Source organism: Chenopodium album, chromosome 11 (assembly GCF_948465745.1).
Source record: "Chenopodium album chromosome 11, dcCheAlbu1.1, whole genome shotgun sequence".
Lineage (NCBI taxonomy): Eukaryota > Viridiplantae > Streptophyta > Magnoliopsida > Caryophyllales > Amaranthaceae > Chenopodium > Chenopodium album.
The window spans coordinates 55,634,519-55,658,589 of NC_137844.1; the positions used below are offsets into that span (position 1 = coordinate 55,634,519).

Below are 24,071 nucleotides of genomic sequence, written 5' to 3' on the forward strand. Positions count from 1 at the left end.
CAATATTTTTAAAAATTCTTCCTGGCAGATATGGATAAATTATAATCTCGGGTTGGATAAAAAATGGAAATTGGTTTTTGTTACAGCCTTGTGGCATCTTTGGTTACACAGAAAATCCACTATTTTTTATGACAAACAAATAGGCCCAGTTTCACTCTTCACAAAATTCTTCTTTGATTTTAAACTTTCTAACTCGCTATTACAAGAAAACAAGAAAGGAAAGGGTAAGGACAAGACCTCTTCAAGCTCTGAGTGGGAAGCACCAAGGGAAGGCTATTTCAAAATTAATACGGATGGGGCTTGGATGAATTCTGCTGTTTCTCCAGGAGGAGGGGTGATCAGAAGATCTAATGGTTCATGGTATGTGGGATTCTCCTGCAAATATGATGTTGTTTCCCCTTTCCTGGCTGAGTTATATGCCTTGAATGATGGTCTTTCTATTGCGGGGGACTTGAGTATCAAGAAGGTTATTATTGAAACGGATGCCAAGCTTCTTCGTGACATGATTCTTACTGCCGGTCCCAATCCTCATCACGAACTTGCAGCAACTATTTGTGACGTTGATGCTGTTCTATCTACCTTTGAAGTAGCAGTGGTCACCCATATCCCAAGGGAGAAGAATGAATTGGCTCATCGACTTGCTATTTTTGGAAGGGAGATGGCTGTTGGGTACAAGACTCACTATCTTGTTCCAGATTGTGTTTCACAACTGTATGAAGCTGATAAGGCTCGTGTTGCAGCAGCCCCTACTCCACAGAACTGATGCTCAGGTTTCCTTAGATATGGATGTCAGTAGCTTTTGGTTTTCCTTTATAAATGTTGTTAGCTTTTGGGATACTATGTGATGTACATATTCTTCTCCCTAGGGGAGTTCTTTCGGAACTATGGTCAGTCTATTACTTAGGCTTCTTTTGTAACTACATCTATTTTCATTGTATAAACTATATGGGTTGTACAATGTAAATATTAAGGCTATAGCCTTTTAATCTAATATATCTCCTAGTTGTGTTAAAAAAAAATTAATTTTTCATATATGCTTTTAGGGGCAATTTGGGTCGTTCAAAGTTGGACACCAAGTTTTCACCCTTTCTTGGCTTATATAATAAGTAATTTTTTTTATGCACGTGTGATTTTCCATGTAAACCAACAATTAAAAATTAATAAGAATGTTTAAAAGATCTAAATCAATTTTATGGTAAGTCTTTTAACGTCAAACTAGTTTTTGGCATGGGTCATTGTTGTATATATATAAAAAAAAAAAAATTAATAAAATAAAGTGAAACGTATCGGTGGTTTTATATATAAATAAAACAATGGTTAATTTTGCAAATACTAATGAACATCAAAATATTATTATTTAATAATATGTAGTAATCTAAATGTTATGTCATATTTTTTTTTTTAAAAAAAAAATGTTATGTCATATGTATTAATTTTTATTTGTTAAAGAGATCTTTATTAAGACGTGTGAAAATCCTTGTAAGCCAACTAATTACAAATGACTCCATACATACCGTAACAAATAAAGAGATGGAGTAGTATGTGTTTGTTTTTCTTCGGTCCGAATGAGACATTGGAGCATTACAAATTGGGGAGAAAAAAATCGAAATTGTGACTTATCACATACATGCCCTAGAAAAAGTTTGGTAATTGACTTCATGTAGTATTAATTGTATGATTAAGTTGATCAATGCAAAAAATTATTGCTAATGGAATTATTTTGTAATAAATAACATGAAGATAAATATAAAGCTTAGCTTACTTGAGTTCCGGGTAGATCTTCAAAGTTGGGCTTGGACCTTGAAGCATAATCTTTCGTAAATCGTTTAATTCGAAAAAAATCATCTTTGCTCAATCTTTTAATGGGAACAGTTCCCAATGGGCAACCTTCGAATTCTAACTTCGTATTCCTCTCTGTGGGTGCCTCAATTTCTGGGTCAAATGGAGAAAAACTAGGTCTAATCTGAACCCAACAAAATAAATTAGACAAGCAAATATTAGAGAAATTACATATCTTTGTATGAATATATACGAGGAATAGAGTAAGGTCCTGTTCATTTCACCTTAAAAAAATAATATTAAGTAAAAATAATTTCAGTTCAATAAAATAAGTTCAGTTCAGTAAATTTAATTTCAGTTCAGTAAAAATATATTCAGTTCAGTAAAATTTAGTTATCTTAAAGAAGAATTATAATAGAAAATCAGTAAAAATAATTTCAGTTCAGTAAAATTAATTTAAGTTAAGTAAAAATAAGGTGAAGTGAACGGAGTCTAAATAGTTACATATATAAAAGAATTATAATAAGGAAAAAAAAAATAGATTGCAAACCTGAGGATAGGAAGAATGATTTTTTAATAGTGGATGATCAAATGCAGGTTGCTTATAAAAATCCACACAATCGTATAAGTCTCCATATTTTGTCTGTAATTCAAAATATTTTTCACGTTTTATTATACTCGTCTGAAAAAAAAAATAATAATAATTTGAGACAAATAATTAACGATTTAGAGAGATGTTGATAAAAAATGAACCTTGATCAACTTGACACTTGGCTTTTTCAAGAGCTTAAATTGCTTGTCCCATTCAAGCTCTTCTTGCTCAGAAATTTCCACGCTTTTTGCTCCATAATTTATTAAAATTGAGCTCAAAATCATTAAGAAAGATAGTGTCTTCATACCCATCGATCACTTTGCAAAAGTGTACGCAATTTCTGAAGGTATAGTAGTACTAATCCCCTGGTTTTGGTATAAATATAAGTTTGAACTATTGATGCAAATTTTAATTTTTTTTTTTTTTATTTTTTTTTACTGAAAGGTAATCAAACACAGTTAATTAGCACTGTCAAAACGGTTTGACAGTTCGGTTTCGGTTTGGTTTGAAATTGGTTCGGTATTTAATCGGGTCGGTTTGGAATCGGTTTAATTGTCTCACGAGTCGGTTTTGGTTCGGTTTAAATAGTTATCGGTTCGATTCGGTTTCGGATTATTCTTAAGCGGTTTTAATTCGGTTCGGGTTGTAAACAGTCCGGGTAGTAAACGGTTCGGTGCAGACGGGTTGCGGTTTGTTAACGGTGCGGTGTAAACGGTTTTTATCCCGGTTCAAACAGTTTCAGGTTGGAAACGGTTTTGGGTTAGAAACAGTTCGGTTCTTTTTTGGTTCAGTTTATAACTGGTTCGGTTCTTTTTCGGTTCAGCTTATAACTGGTTCGGTTCTTTTTCGGTTTCAAAAAATAAATTGTTTATCGAGTTGTTTGGATTCGGGCAATTAAATGGTTTTGGTTTGAACTTTGATAGTACTTGCTAACCTTTTGCATTCACAAGTTTTATATAAGTCGCGAATCATTTCATATTTAGGCATCATATTATAAACAAATTCTCATTGATTTTATAAATACGTATTATGTTCCGTTTCAAGTTTAGTCATACTGATCTTACTAGTTATATTCCCGTAAAAAAAAAAGTTTGTAAACGGTTCGATTTAATTATATTCCCGTCAAAAAAAAAAATTCATTTAATTATATAAAAAAGTTTGTAAACGGTTCGATTTAGAAGCGGTTTGGTTCATAAACGGTTCGGTTTATAACCAGTTCGGTTTACAATCAGTTCGGTTTTTAAATGGTTCGGTGCAAACGGGTAGCAGTTTGCTAACAGTTTGGTGTAAGCGGTTTTTTTGCCAGTTTAAACGGTTTCGGGTTGGAACCGGTTTCGGGTTAGATACGGTTCGGTTCTTTTTCGGTTCGGTTTTCTTTCATTTCGGTTTATATTTGGTTCGGTTTGTTAACGGGTTCGGTTCTTATACGGTTTAACATCATTCGGGTCGATTCGGTTTCGGGTTTACTAAAATACGGTTCGGGTCGGTTTTCGGTTTCAAAAAAATTGGTTTTTAATCGGTTCGGTTCTCATTTGGGTCGGTCGGTTTCGGGCAGTTAAACGGTTTCGGTTTGAAATTTCACAACACTACAGTTAATGCAAATCAGCAAAATTAAGGAACATTGAGATCTCACATTTATTGGGTATATGCAATAATCGCAAATTAGCAAATCTGGAGTGATTCAGCATGAAAACATTTATTATCTACGGTATATTAGCAAATTATAACTTCATAAGTTAATTATCTACGGTATATTAGCAAATTATAACTTCATAAGTGATTTCAGAAGTTATTTAGCAAATCATAGGTGATTTCATGATGACACGTATGTAGTACTACCTCCGTTACAGGTTATGTGCAACGATTAGACATTTTCCTTCTCTGCTTTATGTCAAATCGTTGCACATAACCTGTAACGGAGGTAGTATCTATAATACTTTCTCCATCCTAAAATATGAAGTTGTTTGCAGGAGCGAAGCCAGGATTTTCAAGTCCGGGGAGCCGGATTGTTAATAGATAATTGAAAAAATTAAAATGTACTAATATTTTATTGTTACTAAAAAAAAAGAGTTAAATTTTACTCTTTGATTTTTCATAATAGCAAAATCATCAATAAAGATTCAACACTAATATTTACCGCAATCTCTTATTAACTTTTCTATATATATTTTAAAAAAAAATCTAGTGTTTTTGATTTCATGATATTAATACAAAAACAATAATTATCAAATTAACTAGCATATAGCCCTAAAAGTTTGATATTTCATATTAAATGTAAGCAATTAGCCTAAAGTGCCACTCAATTGACAAAAAATTAGCCAAAATTTTTAAATAATATAAATATATTAATCTTTATTTTAAAAAACCCATGCCCAAGTTGAATAAACAAAGCCTTAAAAATAAATAAATAATAAATAATAAATAAATAAATAAATAAATAAATTGTTTGCAATAGGATTCGATCCCAACTCCCTCATGAAAAAACATTACTTCTTAACCAACATAACAAGCCTTATTTACCAAAATTTGTGTCTCTTTAATAATATATGTAATAATTTTAGGGGGGCCATAGTATAGAAAACATGAATTGCAAATCTGGGCCGGATAGGCCGGGCCTCCACCAGCCCCCCCTTCCCTCCGCCCCTGGTTGTTTGGTTGACATCAGAATTAAATTCCCGTAGGAAAATACATTTCATAGAATGTTATTTTCTCAATGAAATTTCTAAGAATGTCTTAAATGGTTTGGTTGGCAATATATTTAAGGGCTTGTTCACATTTACTGAACTGAGCTGAACTGAACAGATTGGAGCTGTACTGAACTGAATAAAACAAATTGGAGCTGAAGTGAACTGAAATGAAATGAACTGATTGGAGCTGAACTGAATTAAACTGAGCTGAAATGAATATTTTATAAGAGAAGGAAATTAGAAGCTGAACTGAACTGAACTGATTGGAGCTGAACTGAACTTAACTGAACTGAACTGAACTGAAATTAAGATGAAGTGACCAGCTCCTAAATATTCCATGATTTTTTATTGACCAAGGGAAGCTTGGTAACGTCCCATGTTTTGTGGGAAGTTGGAAGTCTCATAAATTTTCACTTTATTTTTTCTTTTGTGCATCTATCAAATGACTATTCAAATTATCAACTCCCATGCATTTTTACTTCTCATATTTTATGTTGTCATATAGGGTTGAGCAAAATTATCCGGAAATCCGAACTGTAATCGATTCAAAAATTAGGGTAATCGTTCCGATAATAATAACGGTTTGGGTACCTGATTTGATAATTTTTTATCAAGTATAGTTATTGGTTATCATTTTAAAATTAACGGGTACCCGATCCGATCTGATAAGCAATTTTTTCCTTTTTTTCCTACTAAAATATATTTAAATGGTCATAATTGTATATAATCAATTGACTCCACTTAATTAAATCATATAAGAAATTTTTTTATAGAATAAAAAGATGAAAAATCAACTATTATATTTATTATTATTATTATTATTATTATTATTTTATGAAAAAACAGATACACAAACTTAATTAGGCCCCGTTAACTTCACCTTATTTTTGCTGAACTGAAATTATTTTTATTGAACTGAAATTATTTTTACTGAACTGAAATTAATTTTACTAAACTAAAATTATTTTTGCTAAACTGAAATTATTTTTACTGATTTTCTATTATATTTCTTTCTTTAAGTTTATTGATTTTTACTGAACTGAAATTATTTTTGCTGAACTAAACTTATTTTTAATGAATTGAAAAAAAAAATTACTGAACTGAAATCTTTTTTACTGAATATTATTTTTTTAAGGTGAAGTGATTGGGGCATTATATGGATCAATAGATATATAATGCACTATATTTATGATATATGATATATGATATATATGTACTCCGTACAATTTATGTGCTGCATGCACAAATAATAGAATATATACATACCTTTCTGAAAATGATGACAAATTTTGCACTTGATGATGAGAAGTGGTACAACAACACAATTATCATGTAAACTCTTCTAGACTTCTAGTTCCAATAGTTCATATAAGTAGATTTGTTTTGTATAGGTAAGTTTGCTTGTGATCAAATTAATTTTGGCAGGAACCTTGTATTATATTGGAAAGTTTAATGTACACAATTTACAAACGAATCATACATACTAAATTTTGTTTATTACAAAGTAAAATTCAACAATATTATGTCGATATGATTATTTAGAAGGTCACTAGTAAGTGTATAACCACCTCATACATGACATGCATGTTGAGGGAGACGCTGTTAAACTAGACTAAACTGACGTCGCAAACGACTTCCAACGCATCGTTGACCGAGGTGTTAACGAAGTCCAACACTATTGATTAGGTTGAATATAATGACTAACCATTAAACCATATGACGTAGCGAAAATTCCAAAATTACTGTTCTTTCTATTAACATTAATACCATAAGATTGACATTTCTGGTTGATCTATTAGATCAATTGGGCACCCTTCATTTTAATTGCATTCGTTGAATTTTCAAATTCCAATTGTTTATGAAAAAACATACTCAATACGTAAAATCTGTAATTTTCTAGCTTGGATCGGGTCATATTCATGTTATCTGATCTAATTTAGGTAAAAATTCATAATAAAATTGGATAATACAATGCCTCTCATGATTAGTTATAATCAACCATTGTAAGCTAATTTTCTTGTCTTTAACTTATCGCTTTAACAAGATTATTTCATCCATTGGCGACTTTAAGATCAAACATTTAATTTTGTGTATTATTCACAGTTGAGTTTCTTTTTCTTCTTTTCCTTTAAATAAATGCTTTCTTTTCTCTTCCCCCACCCTCTCCTTAAATAAAGAGATATGGCTTTGACTAAAAACAATCCAAAATAAAAAATTCTTACCTCATGAGTACTCTTCCTCCATCCGCACATATTTCCTGAATTTCATGGGATCCTTTGTGATAAATAATTAAACTAATACGATCATAACTTTATTTGGATCAAAAATATTATTGTAAACTTTCTTCTACATAACTTTTATTTTTATTTTAGTGAAAAAAATGTGTAACAGTGGTAAATAGATGCTAAGCTTGTGTTCCAAGTTGTGCACTCTCAACAAAATTAGTGTCTTTTTCATCTTTTTAATTGTTTACTTGTTCTTTAGGTAGCTCCCACTTGAATTGGTTTCATCTAGCTTTAATCTAATTTTCCTTTTCATTCTTCACGAGTCTATTTGACCTACTCACTTTCTATGAGATATTATTGATACGAGTACTATAATAACTATAACATTTTTAAAAATTTGTTGCTTTATTCCGTTCAATTTATCTTAATTTAGTGTCACCAATCTCACTATATAGTTAGTCAGTTAGATTTGTAGAGGACATAGGAGATGAGGGGATGGTTCCCCCTGAAGTGGTTGCCTGGTTGGGGGTTTGATCCTCATCCCTTCATTCATGTTATAGGGTAGAGGGGACCCCTGTATCTTATCGATCAAAAAAAAAAAAATACTACCTTTGTTAAAAGTTTTGTGCAACTTTGAGGCTTGACACAAAAACCAATGCTAAATTTGATAATGGTGATTAATGTATAATAGGGGTATGTAATTAAGGTGGAGAGAGAATATATGGATAATTAGTCAACCACCCACTGTCACCATCAAGACCAGCCAACACCACCCACACCGCCTTCACCAACATCGCCGATGCCTTCAACGCCGGCTTTACCACCATTACCACCCCCACGAAACCACCACTACCAACCCCATGAAACCACCACCACCCTCACGAAAACCCACAAAAACCAGGCCGCCACCTCCAAACAAACAACCTCACGAAATCGACCTATACGAAACCCACCCTCACGAAATCCACGACCACCCTCACGAAATCCACCACCACCCTCACGAAATCTTACCACGAAAGCCCGATGAAATCCCACGGCGAAAGCCTGACGAAATCCCAGAAGACAAAACCATCCCAAAAGGCCAACGAAATTCTTGAAGTTGAAGGGAGAGAAAGTAGATCTATATAAATTCAAAGAGATAATGAGATTGAAAGAGGAGAGAGAAAATATGGGGGAAGATGAAGATGAAGATGAAGATGAATGAAGAAGGTTTCTGGTTTCTTGAATTGAAGATGAACAGTTGATGAATTAGGTTGGGTTGGTTGGGGTGAAAATTGGGTGAGTATTAGTAATTAATTAAATCTGATTATAGTTAGTAAATTGTGTTTTAATTTTTTAAATAAGGGTAAAATTGACATTTGCTAAGTTTTTTTTTTTTACTAAAAAAGAAAAGAAATTTTTTAGTTGCACATAATATTTAGCGAACAAAAATAGTAAAGGTTGCAGAAAACATTTAACATAGGTAGTGTATACATATGTAGATTTGTGGAATTTTGAGAAGCATAAGGGTTTACCGATTTTGATCTCTATGGGCCTGTTCTCATTGACTGAACTGAGCTGAACTGAACTGAACTGAACTTATTAGAGCTGAACTGAACTGATTAGAGCTGAACTGAACTAAACTGAATTGAAATGAATATTTTATAAGAGAAGGAAATTAGGAGCTGAACTGAACTTATTAGAGAACTGAACTGAACTTATTAGAGCTGAACTGAACTGAAATGAAGTGAAAATAATCGTATGAGAATAGGACCTATATCAATCACAATCAAATTTTTTTTTAATTTTTTTCTACCTACACTTCAGTTCACATACGAGTAGGCCAGGTATTAGTATTTTTTATTAGCTTAGGCTAAAAATTATATTGACAAAAATAAAGTTCAGCTAATTTAATCAAATAAGGAGTATATTAACAACTTGATTAATGAAAACTACCCCATGCAATCACGACCTTTGTAATTCAATTACTCAATTTCATCATCCACAGGGTTTAGATGTTGTCATAATTATTTCATTCTAATCATATACTTCGTATGTTATTCTCCCTTTATTTTTCTAATGTATGCGACTAATGTGAGGACAAATTGTCCTAATTACAAGCCTATAGAGTAGAGGTGATCAACTACGATCCGACCTGCTGATTCGGTCCGAAAAGAGCATATTTAGACAAGTAACAAATTAAAAAAAAATAGTTAAAAAACCCAAGTCTGATCCAAACTGATAGAAGCTCGAAAAGCCCTCTATTATTGGATTTGGGCAAGACATTTGATGTTAAGGCCTGATCAGCTTGAATTTTCAGAGTTCTCTCATGTCTCAAGTCACAATTCCGTATTTTTCAAACAAATTCAATCAATTCACAACCCTCAAACACTGACACAAAAGAATGAAGGTGAATTAAAAGTGATAGATGATGTATGTTATGAAAGATACCCCGTAGCTACCTCGGTACTGTAGGCTCCTGGCGATGAAACCTTTTTGTTTTGATGGCTTTCATGTCAGACTATATTTTTCAGTCCGTTGTAAGTCTAGTCTTGTAACCATCATTTGTCCAATTTCCTTTTCCTTTTATTTACACGTCTTTCATACAAATAATAAAGATCACTACTTTCATTACTCCTCCGTAGATGTATGTGTGTGAACACAAACTATTGGGTGCGGAGCTGCATGCAATTGTTTATACGGTAAGAGAAGGTATTGCAATACCTCACTCCTCTTCTCTTCCCTTCTCTTTCTATCTCCTCTCTCCTCTGCTCTCCTCCTTTCTACTCTACTCCGTTATCAAATCCTCTAAAATTACTACCATCACCACGATTTTGTCTATGATATCTTTTATTGGTCGAATGATATTCTCTATTGGATATATGATATCATCCTGTCATGATATCATATAGCCAATAGAGGATATCATCAAGCCAATAAAGGATATCATATAACCAGTAGAGGATATCATTCAGCGGTCAATAGAGGATATCATCCCACCAATTGAGAATATCAAAAATCCGCTTTTCGTCAGCCCGGACTGACGAAACATCTCGTCAGCCCGGACTGTCGCAATACCTTCTCGTGTGTGAAGATAGTGAAGAATGAACAATTCTGAACCCGAAATTGATTAAATAATCTAAGTTAACTCGAAATATAAGTTTGTTGTACTAAAATTATATTCATATTGGGAAAAATGATCGTGACATTCTCATTATGCTTTGTGTAAAATCGATAAAATCAAAGTAATTAAAAAATAAATAAATAAAATAAAATAAAAAATGTTGGAGTACTTGGACAATTGAAAGAAGCAACAAAAATTGTATGCACTATTATTATTATTATTATTATTATTATTATTATTATTATTATCATCATCTGTTTTACATTGTACATATTGCTTTTAATCTAGCTAGGTTAGATTTATAAGTCTTGCCAAAAGATATGCAATCATGAAGATAGCATAATTTAATTATTCTTTACATGCATTATTGCTTGTCTCAAGAATTCTATTCATCACTAAATTCTTCATTTAGATATCAATCTTAAATATATTTATATATAGTGATTCATGAAACCATGAATGAAGTGAGTATATCTGTTAATTTAAAGGGAAATTGTTCAGTGTATCTCTGAGGTTTGGAAAAATGCACTGTGTACCCTTGAAAACTTTTAAATGCACCATGTACCCTTGAGGTTTGTAAAAAAATGCACCACGTACCCTGATCATCTTACAAATGCACATATCATTCACTTATCAAACTAGAATTATGCTCACACACTGACTCATTTTTAGTACTTTATATTTATGGAGTAAAACCACCTAAAAGCATAAATTACATTCAAAATTTGAACTCCATCGATCATTCTAAATCCTAAACTTTAAGGTGTTAGAATTTGATTTATCAATTAAGTTTTCTTGATAATTAAATGCTTTAGCATTATACTAGCATTACGCTGTAACAATTTAATAAAATTTGATACTTATAGCCTATATAGGGTCTCAATTTAACAAAATTATCATTTGTTATATGAGTCTAGGGGTATTTGGTGTAAATTCTTACAAACCTTAGGGATATACGGTGCATTTGAAAATTTTCAGGGGTACACGGTGCATTTTTTAAAACCTTAAGGGTACATGAAACAATTTCCCTAATTTAAAATCAAGTTCGTCAAAGGGAGATAGCTACAGAGTAGTGAAGAACTCACCTTAATTTGAGTTCCACCTATTTAAAATAGTTGAATATAAATAAAAATTATCAATTGATTTAAAACTCACTTTAAAAATGTATCCAATTGTGTATAAGTGTATACATATCATGTGAGATACACAATTATTGTTGAATATCCAGTATGATATATGTCACATTGACTCATATAGTCATATAGCAGTTGTCGTAGTCCATAAGTTCACTATATTAGATGGAATGATGGATCCAAAGAAACCTCACCTTGTCATGTTGGATTATTGCATACATAATCTGGCCACGTCACTCATGCATGGACAAGAAAAAAAACATTAAAATAATGAAGTGGGAAATTTTTACGCATGAAAAGTGTGAAAGGAATTGACAATGATTTTGACAAATTAAAGGAAAAAGAAAAATCGCACTTGTTTTCCAACTCAAAAGAAGGCCGAAGTGCCTTGCCCTCCCAATGCCATACTGCCATATAATTTCTCCCTTATTCCTTATGTTTGCTCTTTTCAATTTTTATTACCCTTTTGGAGACCATTTTTTCTTTGTCGAGCAAGAGGATGAGATGGGATTGAAAGATTGAAAGGGTTGGCAAAAAACACGATGACTTGAGAAGCACACTAATAGGCCAAAGGCCGTGCATGGATATCATTTTAACATTTGACACCAGTGCGTCATAAGTACAAAATGAGTCAATCATCTTATTTTAATATAAATCAATTCTATTAGAAAATAATATTAAAGTAATTAAGAGAACCCATGTTCATTGGCATGCATGGCGACACTCACACTTAAGCTAAGCTGGATCGTGCATGAGTTTTGTCTAAAGAAATATTGACACAAATAATTCTAGCATGACACGATTTTTCTTTGGTTCATTCCAAACATATATGGTCCTCAGCACAATATATTGGCTAGTACGACTTGACCTATATCCTACTCTACATATGAAAAACGATCCAAAAAAAAAAAAAAAAAAAAAAAAAAAAAAAAAAAAAAAACTCATGTATTAAAATTGAAACTGTATAAAAATTATTACCATATATTAAAGTGATGAGTGTATGCTCTTCAGCTCTTGCTATCAATTAACTTCCTGGCCTGCATTAAAAAAAAAAAAAAAAATTGAGTACGTATATGCTCTTGTTTAGGTTAACTTAGCTTATGTTTCCGTACAAATATTTCGATTTTAAAGTAGCAAAATTCTACTGAAATACTCCGTACTACCAACAAAAATAAGAATGGGTGTATATTATTATCGTGCAAGAGGATTGAATAATTGGGAATAATCATGTACGGAATAGTATATATAATGCTTGGATAATTATTGTCATTTGATGGTGTATAATTAGAATTAATTTTTTATAAAAAGTTTCGGATAACTTCGGTGAGGAGCGAGGAGGGAGAGGGGGTGATATGAATATATGATAGGATTGGTTGTTTAAATTTTTGGATAAGTTAAAGTGAATGAAAACAAAATTAATTACCTAATTAGCTAGCTTGAACTTTCTCTAATCATATCGTATGTGCCTTGAGTATAGTAGACGTTTTTTGGCTTGTTTCTAAGAACCTTTGTAAGTGGACCATGAGAGGACGAAGAAAAAGACAGGACTAAAAGTAGGTTCTAATCTTTTCATTCTCTCTTGATAATTAATTAACATGCATTCATTATTTGTCTATATATATATATATATATAGTGTCATTTAATTGTGTTTATATGAAGGTATATAAAAGTCCGGACAATTATTTACTATATATATGTGATATGTCGATCAATTAGTTGTAACTCACACGCTCGCATACATGGTCGATCAGTATTTAAAATAGAAGCATAGAATAGATAAAAATGAGACAGCTGTAATTTCGAAGCATAAGAGATTTTTTGAATAAAATTGAATAGGGTCCTTGATCGATATGATTAAACGGTAGGAATATATAATAATGTTACAACTACTTCAATATATGCATAGTAGCACACTAGCACACATGCACTTTGTTAATTTGATATTGTATAAATCAATGAACAGACAATTTAATTTAGTTAACTATTGCTTCATATAAGAAGCATATTATTATAGGTTTTTTCAATCATGGGACACACTGGTCTCCTTTTTTTTAACTTGTTTTTGGCTCTCTGTCATGCACCTGTGAAGTAAGTTAATTAGTACTGTACTAGCATATTACAAAGATAGATGATGAAATGATTTATGAAAGTATATACTTGCAAAGTTGCAAAGCATAGTTATCATTAATGATAGCTATTGATTGATATATGTGAGAAATCATGTCAATTTACTAAAGAAAGAGTACGACAAAATTTCTTTTGATAGCGAAACTCCAATTGGAAGGGATTACCGACTACTAATCATTTTGCAAAGTGCAATTACTTTTTAATAAATTTCAATCACACTGATTATAGTTTTATATGCATTGTATGGGATGTAAAATTATTTTATTAGATATTTATATATTGGGAGATAATAATACACTTCATTGCATGGAAATCAAGTTCAAATGTCGATTAATAGCTACACGTACGGTGCTAGAAGCTAAGCTAGGAAGCAAATCACAAATTCTATATATAATTAGGAATATAGGATATGTGTATTATTGTACGTGACCATGTAGGTCTCTTAGCTTGTTGAGGAATGAGGAGATGTAGGGGTGGTTGGTTCTTTCATCTGCGTGATGGGGGTTCGATTCCTTATAGCCCCTACTTATGTGATAGGGTGGACCCGTAGATTACCGTTAAAAAAAATACAGTAATAAAATTGTAGGTGTTGAGAAAAGTACAAACATGATTAAAGTTCACATGAGGTTTTAACCGGTTAATGTAAATTTTACCAAGTACAATAATTTGCATGTAGTACAATAATGTATACTATTATATTCATAAATTTGGCTACATAAGTGCAAGTTCACGTATTGTGAACCAAGTTGCAAGAACAAAAGCTTTCTATATATCATACTACTAGTTGCTTTCTATCTTTATCCCTACAATACGTGAACTTGCTCTTATATAGCCAAATTTATGAATATAATAGTATACATTATTGTACTACATACAAATTATTGTACTTGGTAAAATTTACACTAACCGGTTAAAACCTCATGTGAACTTCAATCATGTTTGTATTTTTCTCAACACTCCCCCTTTGAACGTTCACATGGAATGGGGTACGAGTTGCCTCATTAAAAACCTTGCTAGGTAAAATCCTGTGGGATAAAAACCATAGCTAGGGAAAAAGAGGACAACTATATTGTATTATATGCTCTGGTATACTGCCTCGTTAAAAACTTTGTCAGGAAAAACCCAGTGGGATAAAAACCTGATCGAAGGAAAAAGAGTGCAGTACATATAATACCCCCCTGATTTCAGCATAGTTCACGAAGATGCGCATTCCGATTTTGTGAACTAACTGCTCAAATTTCTTCAAAGGAAGTGATTTGGTGAATAGGTCGACAAGATTGTCACAAGACTGAATTTGCTAGAAATCTATTTTCTCATCCTTTTGCAGATCATGCGTGAAGAATAGTTTTGGGGCAATATGTTTTGTTTTATCTCCCTTAATATATCCTTCAGTTACTTGAGCAATGCATGATGTATTGTCATCAAAGATGAAGGTTGGATTTCTTGTTATTGCGTTTATTCCACACTCTTCTTGGATATTATCGATTATCAACCTCAGCCATACACATTCTCATCCTACTTCATAGAGAGCTATCAACTCTGCATGATTGGATGATGTCGCGGTTAATTTCTGCTTTGTTGATTTCCATGATATTGCAGTGTCGTCATAAGTGAACACATATCCATTTTGTGACTTGGCATTTTGAGGATCCGATAAGTATCCAGCGTCTGCGTACCCAATGAGAGTACATCTTGTTTCGGTTAATAATATAAACCAAGGTCTTGTGTCCCTCGTAGGTACCGGAGTAAGTGTCGAACTCCCTTACAATGCCTATATATATGTTGGTGCATTGCTCTGCCTGGCTAACAAATTCACCGAGAAAGCTATGTCGGGTCTAGTGTTGTTAGCTAAGTACATTAAGGCTCCAATTGCACTTAAGTATGGTACTTCTGGACCCAAAACTTTTTCAATTTCTTCTCGGGGTCTGAATGGATCATTTTTCATATTCAAAGAACGAACAACCATTGGGAAGTTGGTTGGAGTTGCTTTGTCCATGAAGAATCTTTTCAAAACTCTTTCTGTATAGTTTGATTGATGGACAAAAATTCCATGACTCAAGTGCTCAATTTGCAATCCAAGGCAAAATTTAGTTTTCCCAAGGTCTTTCATATCAAATTCTTTCATCAAGTATTTTGCAGTTTTCTCGAGTTCATTTGGGGTTCCGATGATGTTCAAATCATCAACATAAACTGCAATGATAGCAAATCCTGATTGTGATCGCTTTATGAAAACACAGGGACTAACTTGGTTGTTCTTGAATCCTTCTTTCATAAGGTATTCACTTAGACAGTTATACCACATCCTTCCAGAATGTTTCAATCCATAAAGTGACCTTTTTAGTTTTATGGAAAGCAGTTGTCTAGGCTTGTGGTTTTTTGGTAGTTTTAGTCCTTCGAGGACTTTCATGTAAATGTCTGTATCGAGTGACCTATACAAATACGCAGTCACTACATCCATTAATCGCATTTGCAGTCCTTTTGTGACTGTCAAACTTACCAGAAATCTTAATGTAGTTGCATCAACTACTGGAGAATATGTTTCTTCATAATCAATCCCTGGGATTTGAGAAAATCCTTGGGCTACAAGTCTTGCCTTGTATCTAACTATCTCATTTTCTCATTACATTTTCTCACAAATACCCATTTGTATCCAGCGGGTTTTACACCTGCTGGTATAAGGGTTATTTTTCCGAAAACTTCTCGTTTTTCAAGTGACTTTAACTAAGCCAGCATTGCCTCCTTCCACTTTAGCCAATCACTCCTGTGTCGACTTTCTTCTACTGTTCTTGGTTCAACATCATTTTCATCAGACACAATATCGATTGCGATGGAATTTGCAAATATTTCATCCACGATAACATCTTTCCTATTCCACTGAGTCTTGGTAGAGACGTAAGTCATTGAAATTTCATTGTTATCGATGTTTTGGACGTCTTGTTCATTCCCCGTAGGGTTGTCTTCTTGTTCGTCCCCTTTTGGATTATCATCATTTTCTTTACTTTCATCCACATTTGGTCTTTCTTGACCTTCTGACGAGGGAACATCATTAGTCTCATTTTCTGTTCCATCCAATCTTTTCAATTTCCTTTGTTTAGAATCTTTTGAACCAAGTGGTCTCCTACGCTTTCTACGTGCTTGAGATTCATTTTCAATGGCCTTATTACCAGTTGGGATTTCAATACGTGCAGGAGCATTTTCTGCTGGTATATGTGATTTTGTCACCTTCTTTGTGTCTACAAATGCATTAGGCAATTGATTTACAAATTGAGCACTTGAGGATCCCTTACCATCGGTAAATATTTAATAGTAGGTCTCTTGTTAATCTTTTATGTATAAAGGTCAACCTATATATTTATTAGTCATAATTTATGAGGAGAGGAGAGGGGAGTTGATGACATTTCTTACATGCATTGAATATTCAACTAGCAACCTATAATTCTATAAATCACCAAATGACTTCTCCAACACTAGACCAAGCCACACGTATATAAGAAGGATCCATATTTGGTGCAAAATCATACACAATGTGATCTCTTTTATTTTTAGGCAAGGAGACGTGGTCTAACCAGACCTCAACTTACACTATGATCTCTTATGAAGTCAATAATATTGGTTAAATTACCTTTATAAGATGTACGTATCTATAATCTTAGATTGAATAAGTTTAGTTTTTTTTTTTTTTTCCTCACGAGGAAAAAGCCCCAAAAGACGCCTTGACTGAAATGGATAGTGCTAGAATCTTTTGCGCAAATGTTATTAGAATAAAATTGACCACAGTATAAGGTCTTTTACGCACCTTGATACTTAATAATTTATCGCCTTGTCATATTGGGGACTTGGGGGTTGGTATTGTATTTTTCTAATTCAGCAATAAATTATGGTTAGGTAATAGAAAATATTGGGAAGTGGTTGGTTAGTGGTAAGATTTTGCTTTTGATTTTTCTATTATATTATTAACATATTAACAATATTGATGATGATGTTATAAACCATTTCTTTTTAACACTTGATGATTTTAGTTTGAGAGAGAAATAGAAACGAAAGACTTCCAAAAGAAACATAATTGACTAATACTCCTATCTTATTAAATTTGCTTGAAAATTTGATTCTCTGAAAAAAAAAAACACAGTACAGTATTATTCCTTTTGGAGTTTATATTTTTGTTTAGACAACTTGATCTATTTTATAATTTGTCTCCTTGATTAAATTTATCACGTAATTTCATTATATGCACGGGATCTTTCTCCCTTGTGCTCCACGTTATTTGTAGAAAATTATGAGGGTTTCATTAATAAACATGTACTACTAGACAATAATTGCTCATTTCAATAATAGATTCATAGTACATTTAATTAATACTGTATTAACTATAATCACTCTCTTTAGCCAATAACCACAAATTCTTACATTACAAGTATACTACTATACTACCATAGCAAAATGTGATTGAATTGTTACATAGTAACATAGTATTTTATTTGAGCTTCAATCATAACACTTTGTTACACTTACACACTCCATGATTAAGAGTGTATTTAATTTACTTATTTTTCACTAATATAAACTTAGGGTCTGTTCACATTTACTGAACTGAGTTGAACTGAACTGAACTGAACTAATTGTAGCTGAACTGAACTGAACTGAACTAAACTGATTGGAGCTGAACTGAACTGAGCTAAACTGAATATTTTATGAGAGAGGAAAATCAGGAACTGAACTAAATTGATTGGAGATGAATTGAACTGAACTTAAGTAAATATGAACAGGCTCTTAATTATACCTAATTTTTTTTCCAAAAGTAGGTGAATACAAGCTGAAGAGCAAGACCTAAATAGCTATAACAAAATGCAAAATTGATGTTTAGTCCATGGAGACGAGTTATATCATAAACAATCAATTCCTTAGAAAAATTGTCCATCACATTTTAGAAGGATAATCGCTTCCGAAAAGGAATCTTGCTTTCGATTTTTTTACACTTGATTGGACTAGCTAGCTGCAACTCTGCAAGTATAAAAGGTTGTACTTCGTATTATAAATATACACAAAATAAATACGTAATTAATGAAATTTTAGATAGATTATTTACAAAACATTATTTTTCATGTATGGTAAGACTAAATCACGTACATATGCGCTCTAAATAAACTCCTACCTAATAGAGTACATTTTTTTTCCCATGCTAAAAAAATAAAATAAAATTAAACCCAAATTAATAATAATACGAGTAATAAAAAAATGTAAGTGTTTTACATCGCACATACAATTTCTGAAATGTCACTCAACATTGTAATAAATGAAAGTTAGTTAAAAAAAAAAAAAAAAATTGAAGGCTCCTTTGGCAGAGTATAATTGAGTCGCACGAAATTAACCATCATAGCTTCATCCCTTCATACACACGCCACAAAGTGATAGCTTAGCTTAGATTCTAGCTCTCCCAAATTTGACCACTCAAATTGCCACATTTTTTGCCTATAATTGGATCAAAAGTAGTAAAATGTACTATTTTAATAATAATAATGACAAAACTAATTTACCATATTTTTATGCAGGGGATGATGAAGAAAAGTCCATAATAAAATTAATTTGTCTAAATAATTTTTTGCTAGTAATCCCATAAGAATAAATCTCCTGGTTGATGATCCTCAATGTGAGCCGGCGGCTCGTCGGCTTCGGGTAGCTGCCAGTGTAGCGAGTCCTCGAATTTAATAACATTTTCAAGGTCTAAGAAGAGATCGGGCAAGTTGAAAAATATTGTGTCGTCAAAGTTGTGATCATAATTGGCTGATGAAGCCGATGATGATGTGTCGTAGTTGGATGACGTGGACGTGATTGTTGTAGCCGGGGAGTCGGCTTGAGCTGATGGCTCGGCTTGTGATGAGTCGGGGAAATCCAAGGCGGCTTTAATAGCCGCGGCTTGGATATCCTTAGGAGCCGTGCTAGATGGCTTGGGAAGTTGATTGGCTAACTCGGGAAAATTTAAGAACGCATTATGACCCTTAATGGCTAGGGCCGCCACGTCATGGGCTCGAGCAGCCATATCAGCCGTGGCGAATGTCCCTAGCCATATCCTTGACTTTTTCCTAGGCTCGCGGATTTCAGATACCCATTTACCCCAATTCCTCATCCTTACACCCCTATACATAGGGTGTTTCCCTTCAAAATTTTCGGTACACTTCTTTTTTCGACCCTCATTACTAATTTTCTCATTCGGCCTTTTCGTACAAGTTTTTGTGGCGACGGAGGTGGTGGAGGAGGAGGTGGAGGTGGAGGTGGAGGGAGAGGTGGTATGGAGATCACAATATGAAGTTATCATGGATGGTTCTTCCATAAGGAATGCCTCAAATATAAGGTTTTAGATCTTATTATGTGAATATATTTATATGCGACTAACTAAACATAACTAATATAGTAGCTTCTCGAGGAATAAAGAGTAAATGGGGTATATTTATAGGAAGAAGAGCCAAAAGACAAAAAGTGGTGGAACTAGTATTGAACTATTGACACTAATTCGGCTCTTTCCTTAGCTAGCTTTGCCCCATCTCCCACTCTCTTTTTTTACCCTTTTTCTTGTGTGTTTATAAAGGGACCCATCTTGATTTGTATAACTTAAATTAATGTAAATAATTATATGGCATTGACATTATTTTTAACAGGTTCCTTGTTAGTTGGTCTTAGTCCTTTGTTCTATTAAATACTTGTATAATCAATCTAGATCTCATTCATAAAGCATATATAATTTTATACTCTGTGTTATTATATGATTTTGCTAACCTCGTGCATTCTAATATATAATAATTACAATAGTTAAGTTATATTATTAAGAGATTTACTTGGTTGTTAACATCTTAATATCAATCTTACGTTCTATGGTTATTATCATATATAAACCTTGTGAAATAATATGTTCTCTTTAGATTAAAATAAATAAATAAATGTTGTAATGCGAATTTAAAAGCGAGAAAAAACAAATATTATCTCCGTTTTTTTAGTTCACACATTTTGACTTTATCACTATTCATACATCTGTCTTTGACTGTATTTTGTACTTTATACGTAATGAAAAGTATAGTCATGTAAGATTTTGTTAGATCTGTCACGTCATATAATTACAAAATATCAACTTTTCATAATTTTTGCTTATCGATCATTAAAGATATTAATGATTGAATAAGTGCATTGACAAACGTGACTAAAGAAACATGTCAACTAAAAACGGAGGAAGTATTATAATAATCATATTGTTTGTGATTACGTGGAGGCCGCCTATTGATCACCAATGTTCGTTGATCATAATCATTTATTAATCGTAGCAATAGTTACTATGGACTATGGAGTACCTTGTCCTACAAGGCTATGTGTTGTCAAAAACAGTAGAATGTACACTCGTTTGTTATTAGAAAAAGGAGGGAAAAAAAAAAAGAATAAAGAAAAAAAAAAGGTAATTCTAGCATAGCAATGATTAATTTGCTTTCGCTATTTAATCAGCTTTTATGTTTTGGCTTTCGTCAAAGTATTTATGAACATAATCATTTCTAAGACAACCAGATTAACTGAGACAAGCACATAGATAGGAGCTTACTACTCTGTATCATATAATGATTCTATAATCCTATAATTTATTATTCCCTCTGTTCCAAAATAACTGACACAGTTAATCTTTCTACATGTGTCGAGCACTAATTTAACCTTATTTCTATATAATTAAATATAAATGAAAATTATAATAAAAGTAATATCATGATGAAACTTTATACGGAGTATTAATAATTATGTAACAATCTATTTTATGACAAACTATATATGTTTTTATTACATTAGTAAAAAATTATAGTCGAAGTTAATACTTCCTCCGTTTTTCTTTTACTGATCATAAAGACTTTTACTCTATTCATTTAATCTTCTTTTACCATTATTTGAGATTTATCCATTACAAAAAATATAGTCATATGAGATCTAGTTAAATTCATCTCGAAATCTACTTTTTAAAGATTATTTTTTTTTTAAATAATTTTTACAGAAGTATAATTGAAGATATTAATAGCTAAAATAATGCATTGACAAGCGTAAAATCACTCATGGTGCAATAAAAAAAGAACGAAAAAAGCATATAAATAGTGAAAAAAAGTTCAGCATCTATCTTACTTATTCTGAAACGGAGGAAGTAAAAAGCAAAAAGCTAGGATGAAAGAAATTCTTGTTGTTAGAAAATTTCGTAGAACTATGTGCACATATAACGTGTGCAAATTCCATACATAATACATACTCATCATCTTAAAAATAATTATAGGGCAATAACCTAATCCAATTAAATAATTCAAAGTGTTAAAAAGGCAAAAACAACAAGAAAAATAACTCCTCATATAGTCATAAGAAAACATGAAAATTATAAACATCAGACCGTGTATTATTGCTAATACACCTAATAAGTATAGTACGATGATAATCAATAACTATTGTATAATAAAGATTATAATAACTAGTTAGTTATTTTTATTTTATTTTTATAATTAATCAAAGATCATAACAGTACTTAGCTATGGATACTATGACAAATATAACAATATTCTTATATATGTTAGGTGTATTTATCAAATTTTGAAAAAGACGTACATTGATCGACTAGCAGTGTCATAGAAAGTTGGAAACATGCATATAAGAACTCGGTTTTAAATAATGCGTTTATTCTTAGAAGATCAGCAAGAATAATGAACTAATTAAGTTTTCTACATTGCCACACTTTAAAATATTATTCGCACCTAATGCCATTTAACAATAACCGAATAAATACAAGAATAATATATGTGTATATCTCTTACTTTGACAAAAATTATCCCGAATTAACTGCTTGTTTGGATACACTATCAGGAAGGAAAAGAAGGGAAGGGGTAGGGAGGGGAAGGAAGAGAAGGGGAGGGGAGGGGAGGGAAGAAGAAATTGAACCTTCCGTGTTTGGATAAAGGAGAAAAGGGAGGAAGGGGAGGGGCATTCACCATTTTTTATTGGTTCTTAATTTGTGAGTTGCTTGCAATCAACATTATATTAAATTTTACAAAAATTATATTGCAGATATTTTTATTATAATTTAAACCCGATAAAAAAATATTGATAAAAAAAAATTGATAAATGTCATTAAAATCAAGCAAAAACAGATAATTTATCTCATGTTATTCCCAAAAAAAAAGAAAATTATGTACATTAATCTAAAATATCAAATTGATTTTCAAACAGATTTTCCAGAACTGATTTGCAAACAAAAATCGAAGAAATATAAAAAAAAAAAAAAAAAAAGAATTGAAAATTGAATAAATATTAACAATGAAGAAGAGCAGCAAATCCCTAGAAATTGGAGGATAAAATTCGTGAGAAGCAGAGTAGAATAACATGTTGCATCATTTGGCCTTTACCTTGAAAATTCAAGAAATTGAAAGAGATGAATTAGGAATGTCAAAAACACTAGAAATTTGGGGAAAAAATCGTGAGAACGGTATGGAGGAGGAGAGAGAAAATAATAGAGGAGGAGATTCAATAAAGTATTCCAGTTGAATGTTAATCTATTGTTTTCCTTCCAAATCTTTTCAAATTTGGAAGGATTTTATACTTTAACAATTAAACAAAACTTTTCCCTCCATTTCCCTCCCCTCTATTTCTCTCACCCCCTTAATTTGATATCCAAACAATGGATTTCATCCTCCTTCCTTTCCCTCCATTCCTTCTTATCCAAACAACCTATAAATTCATCTTCTAGTTATTATCCCTACATCAATTAGGTCCTGCTCACTTCACCTTAAAAAAATAATTTAGTAAAAATAATTTTAGTTCTGTAAAATTAATTTTTAGTTCAGCAAAAATAAGTTCATTTCAGTAAAAATAATTTCAGTTCAGTAAAAATTAGTAACTTTAAAGTAGAAATATAACTATATAATTCAATTAAAATAATTTCAATTCAACAAAAATTAATTTCCGTTTAATAAAATTAATTTAAGTTCAGTAAAAATAATTTTACTTTAGTAACAACAATAATCTCAAATTTTTGGAGGACCATATAAAAATAATTAGAAAGTGTTAAAAAGTGTGGGCAATTATATCATCAATTTCAAGTTTAGTTCATATTTTTCATAGCCAATTAACCAGTATATTATAAACAACAGACCATGTGTCTGCGAAAACACCTAATAAATATAATACCGTACCGTTTGTTACCAATAAGTCTTTTAAAAAGAAAAACTATCGTATATAATTAGTTAGTTAGTTATGGCTGCTAATAGTATATTTATTAGGTGCTATTATCAAATTGTTGAAGAGACATTGACCAATAATATCATAGAAAAAAGACCAATTATAATAACAATAGTGAGTTGTATAGTGTCATATTAGCTAGAATTATTAGTATATTCATATTTTTAATTATTAGTACTACTTAATAA

At 31.9% G+C, this 24,071-nt stretch overlaps 1 protein-coding gene and 1 pseudogene across 1 annotated transcript; both read right to left on the reverse strand.

Annotated features, from left to right (window-relative positions):
* Positions 1 to 1,753: 1,753 nt before the first annotated feature.
* Positions 1,754 to 2,682, reverse strand: LOC145566917 (uncharacterized). Its single transcript, XM_081626184.1, has 3 exons — positions 2,533 to 2,682; positions 2,330 to 2,422; positions 1,754 to 1,963 (listed from the first exon to the last, which is right to left on the reverse strand). Exons 1-3 carry the CDS (start codon positions 2,680 to 2,682, stop codon positions 1,754 to 1,756), a joined length of 453 nt encoding a protein of 150 aa, XP_081482310.1.
* A 16,119-nt stretch (positions 2,683 to 18,801) lies between these two features.
* LOC145569308 (ethylene-responsive transcription factor ERF039 pseudogene) lies at positions 18,802 to 20,037 on the reverse strand (annotated as a pseudogene).
* Between the last annotated feature and the right edge of the window lie 4,034 nt (positions 20,038 to 24,071).